General features: G+C 35.7%; 1 protein-coding gene across 9 annotated transcripts in view; it reads right to left on the bottom strand.

Moving 5' to 3' along the window:
* Positions 1 to 17,603, bottom strand: part of NFIB (nuclear factor I B) — a 168,383-nt gene that overhangs the window by 7,283 nt on the left and 143,497 nt on the right. For 4 of the 9 annotated variants that reach the window (XM_021525545.2, XM_021525544.2, XM_021525551.2 and 1 more), the window contains one exon: positions 9,779 to 9,867. The exons of 4 other annotated variants lie outside the window; for them this stretch is intronic. In XM_021525545.2, the coding sequence (XP_021381220.1) occupies positions 9,779 to 9,867 (89 nt within the window). Of the gene's footprint in view, positions 1 to 1,049; positions 3,750 to 9,778; positions 9,868 to 17,603 lie in introns of those variants that run through there. One more of the 9 variants, XM_077790537.1, reaches the window with a different exon arrangement.

The raw sequence follows: 17,603 nt of genomic DNA on the forward strand, positions 1-17,603 counted from the left end.
GACAATTCAGTGACTGGGAACTTAAGTCATCATTTTAAAAGAACTCTGTCACTAAGGAGCTGAAGTCCCAATGGCATTCACAGGTTCCCCAGGCACCAATCAGTAGTACTTGCAAGATGCATATCTGGTGTTCAGTACCAAGTAGCCTGAGTGGCCCTTTCCTTATATGTGGTTCTGGCAACCCAGAAGTCCAAACCAAACCATCCTAAGTTATTTGATTCTATGACTTCAGAGAAAGTTTTGTCACATTTATTCAGAAGAAAAACAGCATCATTATGTCTGCATCACTGCCAAAGACCTAATACCAGCACTGGATATATAGCATACAAATACACCCTTCCTCTGCATTTCCCTGTACTGAGCTTTTCCAGTGTTTATCACAAACATAAGTGCTTACTTGGAATTATATTCTGGGATTAGGTTAATGAGCTTCCTGATAGCATATCTGAAGCCCTTCAACATGTGTATTGTGGAGGCAAAAAGTTTTCTTCTCTCTGTAACTTTTGGCCGATTTCTTCACAGCTCTCTCCCTGGACAAGCAGATATTCTTTTGTGGCATCAGGTATAAAGAGGAAAATTGACCTTTTCTTTAACTATTTCAAATGCTCATGACATGATTACATTTCATTTAACAGCGTTTGTGATCATTTATGTTGCTGAAAAGCGGTCAACTTATCTTGTGAATTCCAGAAGACATTTTCCTTGGGTCTTTCATGTTAAAAAAAATACAACTTCTGTCATTTACTTCTATTGGAAAATACTTAACTCTCTAAACTTGCTAATTTACTATTTTAACTCCTAGCAATTTCAGGTGCTATGTTTTACACACACACAAAAGTAGAAATAGTTCCTGACCTGCTTGTGTCAATAATGGCCATATTCCCAAAGGAGAAAGATTAATCTTATTTCGTGAAGGAAATACAATAAATATTAATATCTTAAAGTTTTCAATATCTGCAATACAAATACTTTCCTATAAGGCTGTTGGTTTTTTGTTTTTTGGTTTTTTTTCTTCAATAGAGTATATTCTTGAATGACACCTAAAAATTTGCAGGGTCTTAACCTTTTAAGAATTTTTTTTTTTTAAATTGCTGTTTTCAAAAATTGAATATCAACTAATATGTTTAATTTTTTATTGTTGTTTTAGTTCTATTGACTATTACAAAAATCTGCTATTGGAGGAAAATAAAAACCCTTTTGAAATTTAAAAGTCACAGTTACACCACAAATCTTGAAGCACTCACAAAAACTTAAACCTTGTTATGCATGAAAGACTTTTCCAAGATGATATAATTAAAAGAATATGTTCTGAAAAGAAAAAAAATTCAATACCAGAATTTAATTTAAGTGGCTTAATTGTTTCAACTGATTCTTCATCTTACTTCACAATTTGTTTTAAAATGCATTTTTTGTTCCTTCCTCTTTGGATTTCAGTGATGTTAAGAAGTAAATTCTGAAATAATGGACACAAATCAAATTGCTTCCAAGCACATGGATTTATAAAAATAAAAACTAGTAATAAAGTAAAAAAGAGCCAAGCAGATTTGCTCGCTTAGGATCAGTCTGAATATATGTTTTACAATGCACCGTTCTTTGCTGTCCTGTTACATGGGATTTATTACAGTGTTTAGTGAATTCAACAAAATACAGCACTACCTCAAAGAATATAAATTTTGTTTGAAGCCAACACTCTATTTTAAAAAATTCTGTGAAAAGGCTGAACACACAGCCTCCATGTTATCTTTCTGAAGATTTATAGTGCATTTCAATGACAGTTTAGAATTTTTGCTTTGTTTTAAAGTTGCCAGCCTTCTAGTGACTACAGTGGGTGAAGGAAGTAAGTCAGTGCTGAATAAAAGCAAATTACTGCTTACAGCGAGATTGTATCTGATACTAAAAATACCAGACAGACATCTTGATTTTTATGGAAACTGCTCAATAAAAAGAAGTTGTAGCAAGTTCCTAATATGGCTGTTGCTGCCATATGACCTACCAGTTTAATAAAAGTGTTTATTCAAGCCTCCCACCTTGTATTATGACCATGACAAAATTCAGACTGCAAGAAATATGTCAGTACTACTTATGAATCCTGAGGGAGTTATACATCACCCATGTTAACACTATGTATGTCCCACAGGCGTTTCAAAGCCCCTTGTGTCAAGGCTCATGCCAAGCCTTCAGCCAGAGATGATGGTGCAGGCAGCTCTGTCTTGGGCCACCCCAGTCCAGGTACCACCATCAGGGGCTTACTGCAGACAAAGGTAGAAAACTGAATGAAAACAATTGAGAGAAACAGCCCTAGTCACAGCACAGAGTTCTTAGAACAGCTGTGACACAACTGTGAGTGCCCAAACACACAACACAGGCTTTGCTAAGCTACATGGATGTGGCTGTCTATCCAATATTCCCATAACCTCCCTCTACATTTATGGCAAATTTAGTTGGACTTTCAGCTACCCTATAAGCCACACTCTGCTTTGTAGCTCCCCTGAACTTCACCCAAGCAAGACCAACTCCCCAGAAGGGCAAAGTCCCTCTGTTAGCCTTCTCCAGCCTACTTGGAAAGGGCCTCTCTGAATATTGCAGAGCTTAGCTTCTGCCATGGGAATCATCATCAGGGCTTTTTCTGCAGAACATCCTAGCAGGAATGACAGTTACTTCTGGCTGCAAAGCAAACTCCATCTGGGTACCCACATGATCAGGAAATGGGGGAACACCTTTCCCTTCACCATACCATCCAGCAGTTGGTGTGAGTCCCAGTTAAAATTCAGCAGGTGGTTTCACAAAACCAGATGTAATACTCTGCCTTTGTCCACTAAGTGCCTCAACCAGGGAAGCCAAAATTCTTTCCATTGTCCGGAACACAGACAAGGTGGTTGTCCCTGCAGAAGTTAATAGAATGCCCACATGGCTTCTCCTTCAGATAAAAAATCTTTGTGAGTGAAATAAAGCAGGTCTACCCCACACTCCAGCTTACTACTCCTGAGGAAATATGTTATCCATTTGTTGACAAAACTTATAATATAAATGCCTTTCCACTGAAACATGAAGTGAGAGCTAAAAAAATCTGATCAAGGCTAAGTTTTGAAGGAAATTACATGAGAAGAACCATGAGAGTCTGTTGTGAGATTCGGATCCGTTATTGTTGCAGGACCACCTTCCTGAAGCATCACACTTTTAAGTGATTTCATGACTGCTAGCAGCTTTCTCTTCACCACAGCTAGACTATCAAATATGTGATACAGTCAACAGTTCTCTCTCTATCCAGAGGAAGTATAATGTATTTATCTGTTCAAATGCAATAGAACAGCAAGAAAAGGACTTCAAGCATCCTACAGGGTTAACATTCTCCATTACACTTCCCATTACAGTTTCCAGATTTTAATTCAATCAAGATTTCTGCAATGATCTCCTCTTAAAGATAATAATTGCTGTTTCAAGAACCTCTGATTAAAATATTACTGGAATGGACCACAAGTAGTGCTTATATATATATACAGTTCACTTCAGAGGTTATAATAACAAAAATGGCATAATAATGTTAAACAATTAACTAAATGCAATAAAAAATAAATTGAATCTGACCTGAATAAATGTGGAGGTCTTTCATAGTCTTATTTTCCACCAGTTACTACCTCCTTTCTTTTACAGTTTCAGAAGTCTGTAAGAGTATTTTACTATTCCAAAAGTACATCCAAAGCAGTATTTCCTTCTTGCAGCTTTACTGTCATGTACATGAACTCACTGGCCTACAGAAGGTAGAGCAGAGTCTGAAAAGTCAGTCTTTGGATGGAAAAGGTAGAAATAGCTTTCAATCAATGTGGAGTGAAGTGACAGTATTAAACCACCAAGCAATGAACTTCTATCTCTCCAATAAGTGCTTGCCCACAAAAATACAGGGAGATTTACCATTTAAAATTACTTGGATCATAACAACTTTGGAAATGCAATTTTGCTACTCTCACTGTCCTGGCTAAATTTCCACTTCTGCTTTTCTGCCAAAAGAATAACCACCCTTCCAATACCTACTTAGTGGGGTATTCTGCTGGTATACTGCTACCATTCTGAACTGGCATCCATTGGTAAACAGCTGCCATATTTCACCTTCAAGTTGAGTACTTGTTTCAAGAGATGTATGAAGTGTATCTCAGGTTAGTTTAGAATGATTTTTGCAGTTAGCAGGCATATATCACCCATCTAGCAGACAGAGTTGAAGACCTACTAATTTATGCCTACAGGAGGGAAAAGGAAAATCTCCTCTAAGAATACTATTTATTCTATTCCCTGCAGACTTCTTTATGTGGCAGTGCAATACAAAAAGGTACACAAAGATGGGGAAGAGGCTACAGAACCCATTATTAACAAAAAATACCCACAACAGAGGGAGCGCCCAGAGAAATCATCCATACCCATGCTGTGCTTTGGACCATTCATGTATAAGAATTTGGTGCAGAAACAGGCTAACAGAAGATTTCAAACACGCACTTGCACAAAGGAGGCTTTGACCAAGTCAAGACAAACCATGAACTTGTGCTTGGTTACCAGAGTCCACTGGGGTGCCCATGAAAAACTGACTCTCAGCTTTAGACACCTGCACTACCTTTTTCTTTTCCCAAATATTACTATTTTCACTTCAAGCCATTAGAATTTTTATCTTAGCACTTTAAAAAAATATAACTACTAGTTTATTGAATTAGCATGACTAAATAATAATAGAGACCGTCCTAACTGTACCAAACCAGCAAACAAAATAAACCCCAAACAAATCAGTTTTACTGATTCAAGAGAAACAATTGGAGGTAAGAGGATAAGGAAGTAGAAAGCTGGAGTAACCAAGGGGTTAAAGATACAGTTTACACTTGGGAGTTCTCTATAATATGCTCCTCCTTCCCTAGCAGCTGCCAAAAATCATCTGACAGGAAACATAAGATTAAGTTTGTCCCACCTAAATGAACAAAGAGATCTCAGAACAGGCAACCAGTTTACTGCAGAGCAAGAACTTTTCTAATTCTGCTGGAATCTGCAGTGCTGCTCAGAAATTATTACTGAAGTTGTTATCTTTATTTTAACATCTTGCTTCTAGATCAACTCGCTCATTTTGGTCACACAGCAGTTCTTGTTGCTTCTCCCATAAAGTTTAACTTAAAGCTCCAAACATAATCATGTGGAAAATGGACATTATTGATTCCTATGGTCCATTGTTCCCCCATTCTAAGTCCCTGAAGTTCAAGTTCAATCTGGAATTACATCATGTCTGGTTTCTCCTGGTTACCAGACAGCTTGAGACGTGACCACAGCTACAGAAAAAACAAACAGCCTTCTTCACGCTTCGGCTCCCCTATCAATTCAAACATAAACTTTTTTTCTTTCTCTCAAGTATGCTTCAAGTATGGAGCATGGTTAATTTAGAGATTAAGTTCCAAATTAGATTATCTAATGGCATCTTAATGGATTGCTGACCCATTTCCTGTGGGATGGCAGCATGCAAGTCTGGCTTGAATACAACTAATTTCTTAGGAAGTGTTCAGAAGATATTTGCCTGGATGGGGAGGAAACGATGTTCTGCACATCATTCTGCATTACAGAGCTGTGCAAAACTATTAGAATTAGTAATTTAAACTGATAAAAATATGAAATCATTAGATTTTCTCTCTGTGAATATTTTTGCACTCAGGAAGCTTCAGCCTCTTTGTTCTTAAATTGTAATGAAATGGTACTTTTATTCCAAACCATTGCTGGGGATAGGAATGAGGCAGAGACACAGGTCACAGTGTATTAGCTCCTTATCTAACAGGTGTCTATGTTTGCCAAAATGTGCTTCCACAGGCATGCTTCTGGCTTTGTAATTTTAGCTATATGTTTTCTCAATAACAAATATGTACAAGATATTGTGCAACAAAAGTAATATGCACCAATTCTCAATTCCCCTCTGACTTCTCTCTCTCATAAATCAGATTATCCCATTTGATTGCCTTATCAGCACTGTTAGCATAAACACATAGTGGTGCTGGGATGGTGGTGAGTGGGAGGGGGAGGAATGATGCTTGAAATGCTGCAACCCCACAGCTACAGCTGAGAAAGAAATTCAGCACTCTGAGAACAGTGCTCCCCTCAGCATCTCCACAAATGAGCCAGCTGTTGTACTACACTGATGTGTCAAGATAACAGAATGAAAGCATGAAATTCTAGCCCAGTCCATTTTCCCGGATAGGGTAAATGTACTGTTAAACAGTTAATGCAGAATGATTGTTAAAAGAATTAACATAAATAAAAATACATTTGTCAATAGCTGAATTGAAATGTACACTTTGGCAATGAAAAGTTGCTAACAGTCTGTGGAAGACTTACAAATACTCCACATGGTCTAGGAGGGACTTGTCATGCCAGCTTTTATAAGTATTTATACTGGAAATACCATCAGTGGTGTAATGAGTGGCTTAGATTTATGCAACTGGCCTCACACACACACACACACACACACACACACACACACACAATTTTTGTCACTCTCACTTGTTTCTTAAATGTACTTTTTGCATACACTCTTGCCCTCATGTAGTGACTGAGACTGTATTTTTCTACATGAGCCTTACAGATTTTCACAGCTTTCCCTTGCCTGCTGTCTCTAGGAAAACAGAACTGCCATTATCCAAAACATAAGGACTTGGGAATTTTTAATGGTTTTGAGTATCTTCTTCACATATATATATCTTATATTTAAAAACCCATCAAAAAAAAAATACCAAAATGATCATAAAAGTACTAGAGAGCTCATTTCTATTGATGTGTTTAAATGGTGTTCAAAATTCAGCAGACACAAAAAATTACATTTATAAATAAATACGAAAAGTCATATAATTGCAAAATATGTACCATAAATGTTCTAAGCAAGCAAGGAAAAAATCAAACCAAGCCAAACAAAAGTTGTAGATGGTTTGGTATGAGGAGCAAAGTAAAAATTACTACTCCTAAATACTTCACCAAAAAAGTGGGATGGGTTTTTTTTCCATTTTATTTTGGGTTTTATAGGATGCTTCCTGAATGTTTAATATAAGTATTTCCTTTAAATATACTAGAATGCTTAACTCAGCTACACAGAGTATTAATCTAATTTTTGTTATAATTTTTCACTTCAAGTCTTCTGGTTTTGTAGAAAATGATGTATCAGTGATCTAAGATTTTGTGGCTTGTTGGTCCTTTTTTAGTTTAGTGTTATTCATATTCTCTTTTTTTCTGCAAAGTTCAGCTTTTGCATACACACCACTACTGTCTTATACCTGAATTGTAAAATGCCAACAGATACATAATTTTCTAAGGAAATGAAGCAAAACAAAAACATTTTGAAATCTATGCGTTGTACCTACCATGAGGTGAGACAGACAATTATTAATAAGACAAAAACACACAGAAATAACAGAAGGTTTTTGTCATTCACTTTCCCCAAACTTCCAAGGTGTGGCTCACCAACAATGCTTGATGACAAAGCTTTCAACCTGACCATATCTGATACCTGGTATCTGTAGAGACAGCTAGCACTGAGGGACTGCCAACTTTTTCACCTGCCTGAGGTCAATAACCCTTCTGAAAAATCAGTATACTTAACCACAAAAGCCTGATGTAAAAGATAAGGTTGAGTACAATCAAACTGACCTCTGCTGATTTAAGGATAATCAAGCATATATCAAGCACATAATCAAGCATTTATCAAACCATTTGGAGTTGCAGAAATTTGTTTGGATTGGGACATATTTCTTTGCCAACATGTGACAATTACTTTTGCATCAAATTCTTGGTTTTTAACATTAGTTTTAGTGTTAGAAAGGCTCACTGCTCCTTAGCCTGTGCAGATATAATTTCTCTTCTTAGGTCCTCATTTCTGTGGGATTTGAAAAAAAGCCATATTTAAAAACCCAACAACTAAAAGCCATCTGCTTAGGCAAAACTGTTTATGTCCTTGTCCTTCAAGGCTGTACATAATCCAAGAGCAAGTGGCATAACCCAGGCCTCTAAGGAAATACCCATGGTAGAATTTGTACCCAAGCTCTTCTGGCAGTGCTTGTGTTTGTTGGTAGGGTCACAGTGGCAAGGCAGCGTTCTGGGAGTGCTCTGCAAAGCAGTGTGGTCTGTAACAGTGAATGGATTGTGGAGCAGGCTTTCAGTCACCACCAAAGTTCTCTTGATCATCACACAGAAATGTTTTCCCCCTCTTTTCCTTTCTTTTCACAATTTATGCCCAGGGTGTTGTATGATGGTACTGAAAAACAGAATTCACCAAATACTAGGACAGTGTTTCTATCAGTATAAGAGCATTGCTTTAAGGGGTGCTCAAGTGACAACTGATTAAAACTGTGTGAGGATGTTCCTAGATAGGTTGCTGTGATGTAATTTTCTAATGCCTGTCAATGCCCTGAAAAATATCACTTTGTAGTGGGAAAATATATCATCCCCTCTGTGCTATAAAAGCTCAGTTTGGATTCACTCCTGGCAGTACATTGAAATCTCTGCCAATTACTGCATGATGGGGATTTGTTATGTGATTCACAGCCCTCGAGGAGATGAGGTGAATCCATTAGCTAATTTTCCATTGTAGTCTCTAATATGTAAGGAAAAAAATCACAAGGCCTTATTTTACTGCCACAATTCTTCCATATATAAAACATTATTTCATAAAAATTATTAAAAAAAGAAAACAGAAGAAATTAAATTTCAGATTTGTAAATGGCACCAATTTTCAAATTCAGTAATTTCCCTTCCAAGCTGATACTCAAAAATCCCAAAACTTTTAGTAATCCATAGCACCATCAGTACAATGCATCAAAAGGCATCTTGTATATAGTACATATAAATTACACTCACACACATACTTACACTAGCTATTCACAAGAACATATATTTTCATTGAAAAATTTCATTTTCAATTTTCACAAATTCATATAAAATATTTTAAATTATATCATGAGTGAGTGGTTAACACTTCATCTGATAGACTCCCAACCTACAAGATTTACATGGACAACTCTCATTGAGTGTTAAGTGCTGCAGATAATCCTGTACATGAAAAAGATGAAAACTGAAGTATCAAAATTATGTTGATTAGTTTATATGCCTATTTAGATAAACACACACCCTCTGCTGTTACCATAATCCACTTTATACCAAGAGATGTAAAATCTAATAAATTAATAATATATCAAATGTTAATGGAGTTTATTGTTTGGTTTATTTGGTGGGGGGAGGAAAGGGTGGGATCATAGAAAAAGAAACACTTTTTTTTGTAAATCATTCCAAATTTTTCCATTATCTAGTAGAAAAATAAGATGGTTTATATCTTACCTTCAGGTATATTTTAGTGACCTAAAACTACACCAGCCAATTGGTAAGAAATGTCTCTATGAATAATATAGTTATTCTTTACCCAAAACCAAACACCACCTCAGCAATTTAGTATTATACTCTATACCCCTAACAGCACCGTTATCTTTCTGTTAAAAAATCAGTCCCAAAAATATGAGAGAAAATGACATTTTTAAAGCCTAAGATCAGTATTTCCTTCAACTCACAAACCCTTTGCATAGGACAGCATGATGTTATTTCATTAAGGGATCATCTAAAGTCAACTTACGTGAAAGATAACCTGAATGCATTTAGGAGAAATGTTACACGCGTATTTTGACCACAATGCTGTCACATATACCTCTGGAGGCCCACTAAACAGATATAGTTGCTCTATACAACTTTTTTAGAGGCGGTGTAGGGGTGGAAATAATTAAAATGTTACCTTTGCCAAGTAATTCCCAATGTATCCTCATTGGCACTGGGGTATAAATGCCTGCCGTTTTGATTCATGGTCCAGTCACAAATTCTCAGCTGTCAATTGAAACCTAGCAGTCAGATATGGATCGAGCATACTACAGTTTTTAGTATTTAAATTAATACATGCAAACTAGTACTGTACATGGCAAAAGTCTTACTTTCCCAATAAGTAACTTTAAAAAAACAAAACAAAGAAAAATAACTTATTTTGAGAAATAAATGCCTATAGACTTGTCTAATATAATGCCACTTAAATAGGTCCACTATTAATAAAGCATAAAAGAGTAGCTAGTGTGTAGCACATAACAATTAGTCATTATTAGATTACAAACTGAGCTGGAATAAAAGGAAGTGTTAATAATAAATAGTGTGATACTTTAAGAAAAGAAATAATTATGCTGGCTTTTTAAGTGGTGCTCTATATAAAGTTTATTTAGTAAAGTAAAATATAATAAATATCTTCTAGCATGCTTTTTGATAAATATAGATGACATGCAATTTATAGAAAGTTTTCCAAAATTAAATAAATTGTATATTATTATCTTGCTATTTAATAAGAGAAAAGATATTTTGTAACTGAAGTTTATTAATCTAGTGTTACTGGAAGTGGTATTACTTAGCAAGAGGTGATAAAATAATCTAATCATGTTCAGACTCAGAAAAGTAGAATTTAAAATACTTTACTGCATTTTAATAGAATGACAAATGAACTAAATATTAGCTGAAAAAAATTCTTCACAGATCCTCAAATCATCAGTTCTGCCTTCACAGATTGTTCAAGCAACCCTCAGCAGCTCTGCTTATTTAACATCTGCCCAATAGTGTTAGCAGATTTATTGAAAATACATGCTGCATATTATTAAGGTTAAGAAAGTGAGTTTATCTGGCTTCTGAAGAAAATATACATTTTATCCTCTATGTTGTCATGTTTATATAAATTGCTGTACTATTATATATGATTAGACATTCTGAAGATAATGTTTTTGAGTTTAATTGCATTCAATGCATTTTAGTTTTCTCTATCCATGTTCACATTCTTGAGATTGCACAAGCTACAGCAAACAAACTACAATAAACTGTTTTCACAGGAGCACAATTTATTGCAGTCTTTTCCTGAAAAATACAAATGCTGAGGACAAGACAATATTGCAAACCTGACCCTGTCTGGCTGTTAGACTAATAAGCTTCCTGCTGTTAAGGTCTGAGAAATGGAAATGTTAGTCTTTGATGTTTTCATAGGGATTGTTTCTTGTTTGTTGTCTAAAGAACTCCAAGGGACCTTCTAAAGGCCATTGAAAGCATGACTAAACCACATGAAATTAACCAGAAAAGGAAACATGCAGTTAAAAAGTTAGAGGTAACTGTGAATAATATATTAAACATGTTTAAAGAAATGGGTAAGTAAATATTTGATACAGTCACTATATAAAACAGGATCCTGAGCTTGATTTTAACAATGAAAACATAATAAAATATGTCAGCCCAATTACTCAATGTACAGTAGACATATTTCTGTTATTATCCTTAAGGATGTCATCATCTTCACTACAAATGCATATTTTAGAGCTTCTTAACTTAGCTATAAAAACTCACTTGTATCTGAAACAAAAGACTGAAAGGTTAAACCCTCCCACCCATCCCCCTTTTTTACTTCTTCACAAAATATAAAATATATTAATAAACACCCTTTGGCTGATTAGAACCATTATAAATATACTAAAATAACAAACTTAGCATTACCAAATTATTATATTCACTTAGGTCTGAATCAAAAATCTGGCAAGCACTTAGCTTGTTATATAGAACCTAATTGCATTTGCCATTTAGGGAAAACAGTAAGAGACTGATATATTGCGTTTTAGTAAATTAGCTTCTGCACTATATCATTGTATTCTTTCCACAGTCTGTATGAAAACTTTCCACACATACAGTTGTTGTGTTAAATTTATCATTAAGAAACCACCATAAAGTTTTTGAAACATGTTTCATAAATGTTAGTAATGGAATGCTGCTTATTATATACAGTCACGTGTACCTCAATTCACATACAGCCAAATAGTGAGAAGATAATAATGCAACATGTGCATTTGACACCTAATCTGTAGGCATGCACATACATGTGCATTTATATGAAGGTTCATGCTCCACAAGACTCACAGGTAGTACTGTATTGCTATTCACTGCACCAATTGTGCCATACTTGCAGTACTGACAATACCGTGGAGATGTGCAGGTTTGCATGACAGCTGGCTCTGTGACAAGCCCAGGGCTGTACTAGTTGTACTGAAATACACCTTCTCAATGTAAAAAACTGCTGCTCCACATTCCTCAGTAGGCTCACGTAGCTGCCTGATTGTCTTTTAAAATTGACCAGCTTGGAATTTTTACTTTTTTAAAATCTCCCTAACAATCTTCCTTTCCCAAATCACTCCTACTGAAAGATCTCTGCATGTATAAGACATAGAAATATCACTTCCAAAGTCTGCATCTGTATCCATTGCATGTGTTGACTGGCTTCTGGGTAAAAATACTGTAGAATTTAATAGAGGTCTGAAAGACTGGGCTCCTTTTAATGGAAGAAGCCTGTTCACAGCAGCAATGGGAGGGTGCCGCGGGAGGATGTCCACATAGCCCAGATGGAAAGACTGGGTGCACAGACATGACATGAGTACCAAGCTTTGGAAGGACATAAGGTACTTCACTACAGTATTTTAAGCGCTATATGTCATGTGGAGTAAGACTGAAAGCTTCCTGTCCAGTTATTCTCCTCAGACTAACCTAGGTACCTCTAAAATCATGCCATAGTGTTAGCTGGAGAGGAGAAGGCACAGTCACTGCTACCCACTATAAGCTATCCTAAAGGTGTTTCTCTGCAGGATATGTTAAGAGGACAGGCAGGAAACTACTTAAGAAAACTTACATTCCTCAGTTGAGAGACATAAGAAATGGTCCCCAGGATATATCTAGTAACTGCTGAAAATATTACTAATTGTCTCAAATGTAGGTTATGAATGAAAAATAAATCAACTGACTTGACATATGACATGGTGAAAAGTCTTCCCTAGAAGGTTGTTGAAAAGACGTGACCTTCAGTCCACAGTTCTGTGCATTTTTAGCAAAGCAAGCCACAGGAACCGCACTACCGTAACATCTTCCATCCTCAAAACACTATCTATTATTTTCTTATTTATCTCTCATTTAACCACAAGAGAAAGAGGATGAGTTTATATTATGAAGCAGAAAAGAATTCTCAGCCTTGCAGGAGATGAGGAATCCTCACAGATAGCCCAGGCAGTTTCCTAGTCCTGGATCGGATCCCAGGCTCTGCCCTTATGCCTGTGATGCATCCCCTCTGCTGCAGTCATGAAGCAGCTGAGGCCACAAGGCCCACTGCATGTGTTTCTCCTGGGAGGCAGTGCAACTCCCTCATTCACCGCAGACATTTTACAGGAAGGGAACACAAGCTTGGAGATGGACACGGGAGATAAGCAAATCAGTAGACTGAGTGCTTCGGCTCTGTAATATGCCTGGAAATTGATTTTGTTTTGCACTTTCCAGAGCTGTGAGACATATTGATGTGAAGTTCTACCCAAGTGCTAGATTTTACTATAGCTGTCTTCACAGTTTAAACAGCACTTTGCAAGCACAACCATCCTGCAGTGTTTTAAGTATGCAAATCACACATACATTAAAAACCCACAGCCCAACAGCTCAATCTTTAATCATAGTATGAATGATTTTAAGGCGTTAGTATTTAAGCAGATTTTGTAGTCTTGTATCCAAGGAATGGCTAAGACTAACATTCATTTCAATTTTCTGCAATAGCTAGTGCAAGAAGGATTGTATTTTGGAAAGTGTAATAGGAGACTGCTATAGCTTCTGTTAGTTGAGAAAAGCCCATAAAATTTAACATTTGCATATTGTCATTGTTCTGACTGAAACTTCCTTTAAATGTGTTTCCTTTCCAGCAAGCTTATGTGAAAGGTGACCTCTTAGCCATTTACATACCTCCCTGGCAATCATGTGACCCAGTTTTACGTCAAACTGTCAATTATGATAAGGGACACAATAAGAACAGGCTAAGTGTTGATAACCTGTTTCCTGACTTTACTGACACGTTCTCTTTAGGAGTCCGCCTGTGTTCTTCTTTCAGCCTGCTGCTGAACGTAAAAGTAACATCCACTCAAAACATTTTGTAAACAAATACTCTGTGTTCAGTGGACATTTAAGTTCACAATTTCCATGATTAATAGAATGAAGAGAACTACATTTTGAACTGTGCAGATCAGTAACTAAAGGATGCATCTGGCAAAAAGAAATTTCTACTGAAGAGACAGGAAGGCATTTGTAGGAAATAGAAAGCTATCTACAGTTTTCTGATAATTTTGGAGACATTACTACTATGTTTATTGGAAAGGTCTCACTCATAATTGTAAAATCTCTGTGAAAATCATGAATGCAACATACCATACCCAGAAAGTGCAAGCTTTAGTGAAAACCATGACACTGAGTTTATCAGTGCAAAAATTCGAAGAGTTCATTAAGTCCTCAGCAATTGCACCAGCATTAGTTAACATGGTGAAAGTTTAGACTATTGTTAACTTTAATAGCTATTCCATTTATTTATGTTTTCTAATTTAAAAGAGAATTATCCATATGAGGCTCAGAGGTGCACTAAAATTAAATGGTCAAGAACAAAAACCTTGCAGTTATTTCATTCATTCCAACAGAAATCTTATTTTTTTTGTGATACCATTCATCTCCACTTGCAATAAATAGAACTATGTATCCATCCATCCATCCATCCATCCATCCATCCATCCATCCATCTATGTTTTTAAACTATTTACACAGGCAAAGTATATGACTAGTATTTCTGGCAATCCTAGCATTATTGCCAGAAACAACATAACCTGACTTTAGGTGTTTGTCATTTCAATACCATAATAAATCCATGAAGTTGGAGGACCATGGCACAGGGAGGCTAAAGAAATGTCATGACATAACCATGAGGATCCTGATCATTAAGACTTTGTTACTGAACTAATGATCTTGCCATTAAAGTTACTTAGCCAAAAGAATGCAGACACAACTAGAATCTGGCAAGGAATTGTGTCCACTTATGGAAGGTAGAATTTGACTGACCTTGCTCAGTTTGTTGGCTTGTTGGTTATTTCCTCTAGTCTAGGCTTAGAAATCATAAATCTTCAATAAATGCAAATTAATGGGGGCAGGAGAATGAAGGTGCACCCATATAATTGCAAAGATTATCCAACTTTTATTTAATTTACCTAGGATATTTCTCAGCAGAGATAAAGAACACTGAGCAATAGATTTGGGTTCAGAAAATACTTCCACCAATGACCAACAATAAAATTAAGAAAAACTATCTAATTCAGGTACTAGCTCTTATCATGTCCCTTGCTCTCTCCCATGGTGTTGTTACTACAGTTACATTATTAACACTCAACAATTCTCAGAAGCTGATGGCAAATAAAAAAAAGAAAAATGAGTGGTCATTAATAATTTCTAATAGAAAGAGGAGGTCCGATATGAATTTTTTACAAGAAAATGCCAAGATATTTATGACTCTCCAAATGCCATTGAAGCAAGATGTTATTTTTTGTAACTATTTATGCTACAGCATAGAAATAGCTGGCATTTCAAGGCAAGTAATGAGAAGATCCACCAGCTAGTGCATCAGAAAATCGACTGCATAGTTATAATACCCCATTAAAATCTAGTCTTTCTAATTATCAATGTTACAGGCTAAGTAATGCATATAACATCACAATTTCACAGTATCCAGATCAGTAAAAGCCAACAAATTCTCTCACTAGCCCTATCATATATTGTCTTTCAAAGTTTTTTTCAGTGCTTCTCATCTAAATGTGAGTATTTTGGGTATGCTGTCCTATACATGGTTTACTGGAATTTCTAGAAAGCTATCACTCTGTCAGGACTCGATGTGAGTGTATGTTGCAAAATACATGTGTAACTTTTAAATTTATTGTGGTTGCTGTAATTTAAATGGCTCTTTTTAACAGCAACAAAAACTACTCAAGGGTATTTGCTAATATTTCTCATAATCAGAGAAAATGAATCTTCATAAATACTCCTCCAATTAAGTAAAGAAAGTACTGGTGACAATATTTATTCTTGAGGGGTCACTGGGCATTACAGGGGGGAATGTTTAAAAGATCTCTCTGGAACTAAAACCAGTGGCTTTCTAATTGAAAATTTCTCTCCATTAATACAAAATGATTAATTGCCTTATTTCACATACCCCTTGATTTTTCTTTTCATTCATCATAGGTTGCTTTAAAGCAAATGCATTTAAAATCTGGTACAAGAAGAGTGGTCTCTTTCATATTGTTGTAAAGTAATGAAAGCACATAGTAAATCAATCCCATTTCTGCCTTACCAAAGGATAACCTTTGCTCCATTGAAGTTGTTTAGATAATCTCAATGCTCTACCTTACTTTATGGGTTATATATATGTGTGTGTGTATATATAGTCTGTCATCTCTGTATGTCACCTTTAGAATGGAGTGAAGGTAACTAATTAATTAGAAACATACCTATACATACTTATATGTTCATATTTATCCATCTGAAAAGCTTTACACTTTAAGCATTCTGTTTTTTCAAATAGTTTCAGTTGTGCATGCTACTCCTTAATTTTCTATGTATCTGTAGGCATTCATACAGACAAACACACTCAGGCAAACACAGATATGTCCATTGCAAATGGACATTGCATATATTAGAAGAGACTAGTGAGTTAAGAGCAAAGACAATAAAGCACTGATATTTTAAAAATATATTACATGGCTCATTGGTCACCAATTGATGCTCTTGGATTAATATAATGACACTATGAAGCAATACACTTTAAAAAGGGGAATATTGGTTTAACATAGTAGCATTACATAATTTTTCTGCTTCTGAAGAATATGTGAGATTTAGCTTAGTTTCCCCTTCCTTTAAGCCATTTGGCCACATGTTTTATCATGAAAGGGAGTATCAGACACAACGCATGTAAAATACCAAAGACCTTTGAGATCCCTCTCATTCTGATGTTCCAAAGACACTGCTGAAATTTTGAAATCTATTTTGATCTACACAAAGACAAAAATAAATAGAAGACAACAACAGAATATGTCAAATTCAGCCAGGAGAAAATTAAATAGGCTTCTACTACTTTCTGGCATGTGATGAGAATTCAGAAGTCTTTCAATGAGCTTGGAAGGTGGAGTAGGCCTAAGTAAGAGCAGTCTGCAGAAAAAATTGTGTCCAGAAATACAGAGGGGAAAAAATATATTGTACATCCCTAAATTAACAGGATGTCAGAGACATTCCAAAGAGCACTATATAAAACTTCACAAGATCTCCACAAATTACATTCACTGTGCATAGAAGAGAGGTGTTGTGTGTGCTTTAAAAAACAATAATATATGTTGTGTATCTTGAAAAAAAATATTTCATAGTCATTACAACATATCTCATAATAAAAAAATCTTTGAGAGGTTAAAAAACCCAACAAAACAATATGCCAGAAAAGTTATTGAGAAATTAATGGCTGGAAAAACCACATATTTTCAAAATAAAAGTGTACAGATGTTTGAATTTAAGTGTTACTAGTTAAAAAAAATAGTTGGCATCAGCTATTTTTAAATATATTATCCTCTTTATGATTTTCTCTGAACTCTGCATGTGGTGACCTTTAAAATGGACATACTGCCTCCTTGCCATGGGATTGGTTTTGGATAGGGAGTTTCAGCTGAAGC

This window comes from Lonchura striata, chromosome Z, assembly GCF_046129695.1.
Source record: "Lonchura striata isolate bLonStr1 chromosome Z, bLonStr1.mat, whole genome shotgun sequence".
In the NCBI taxonomy this organism is placed as follows: domain Eukaryota; kingdom Metazoa; phylum Chordata; class Aves; order Passeriformes; family Estrildidae; genus Lonchura; species Lonchura striata.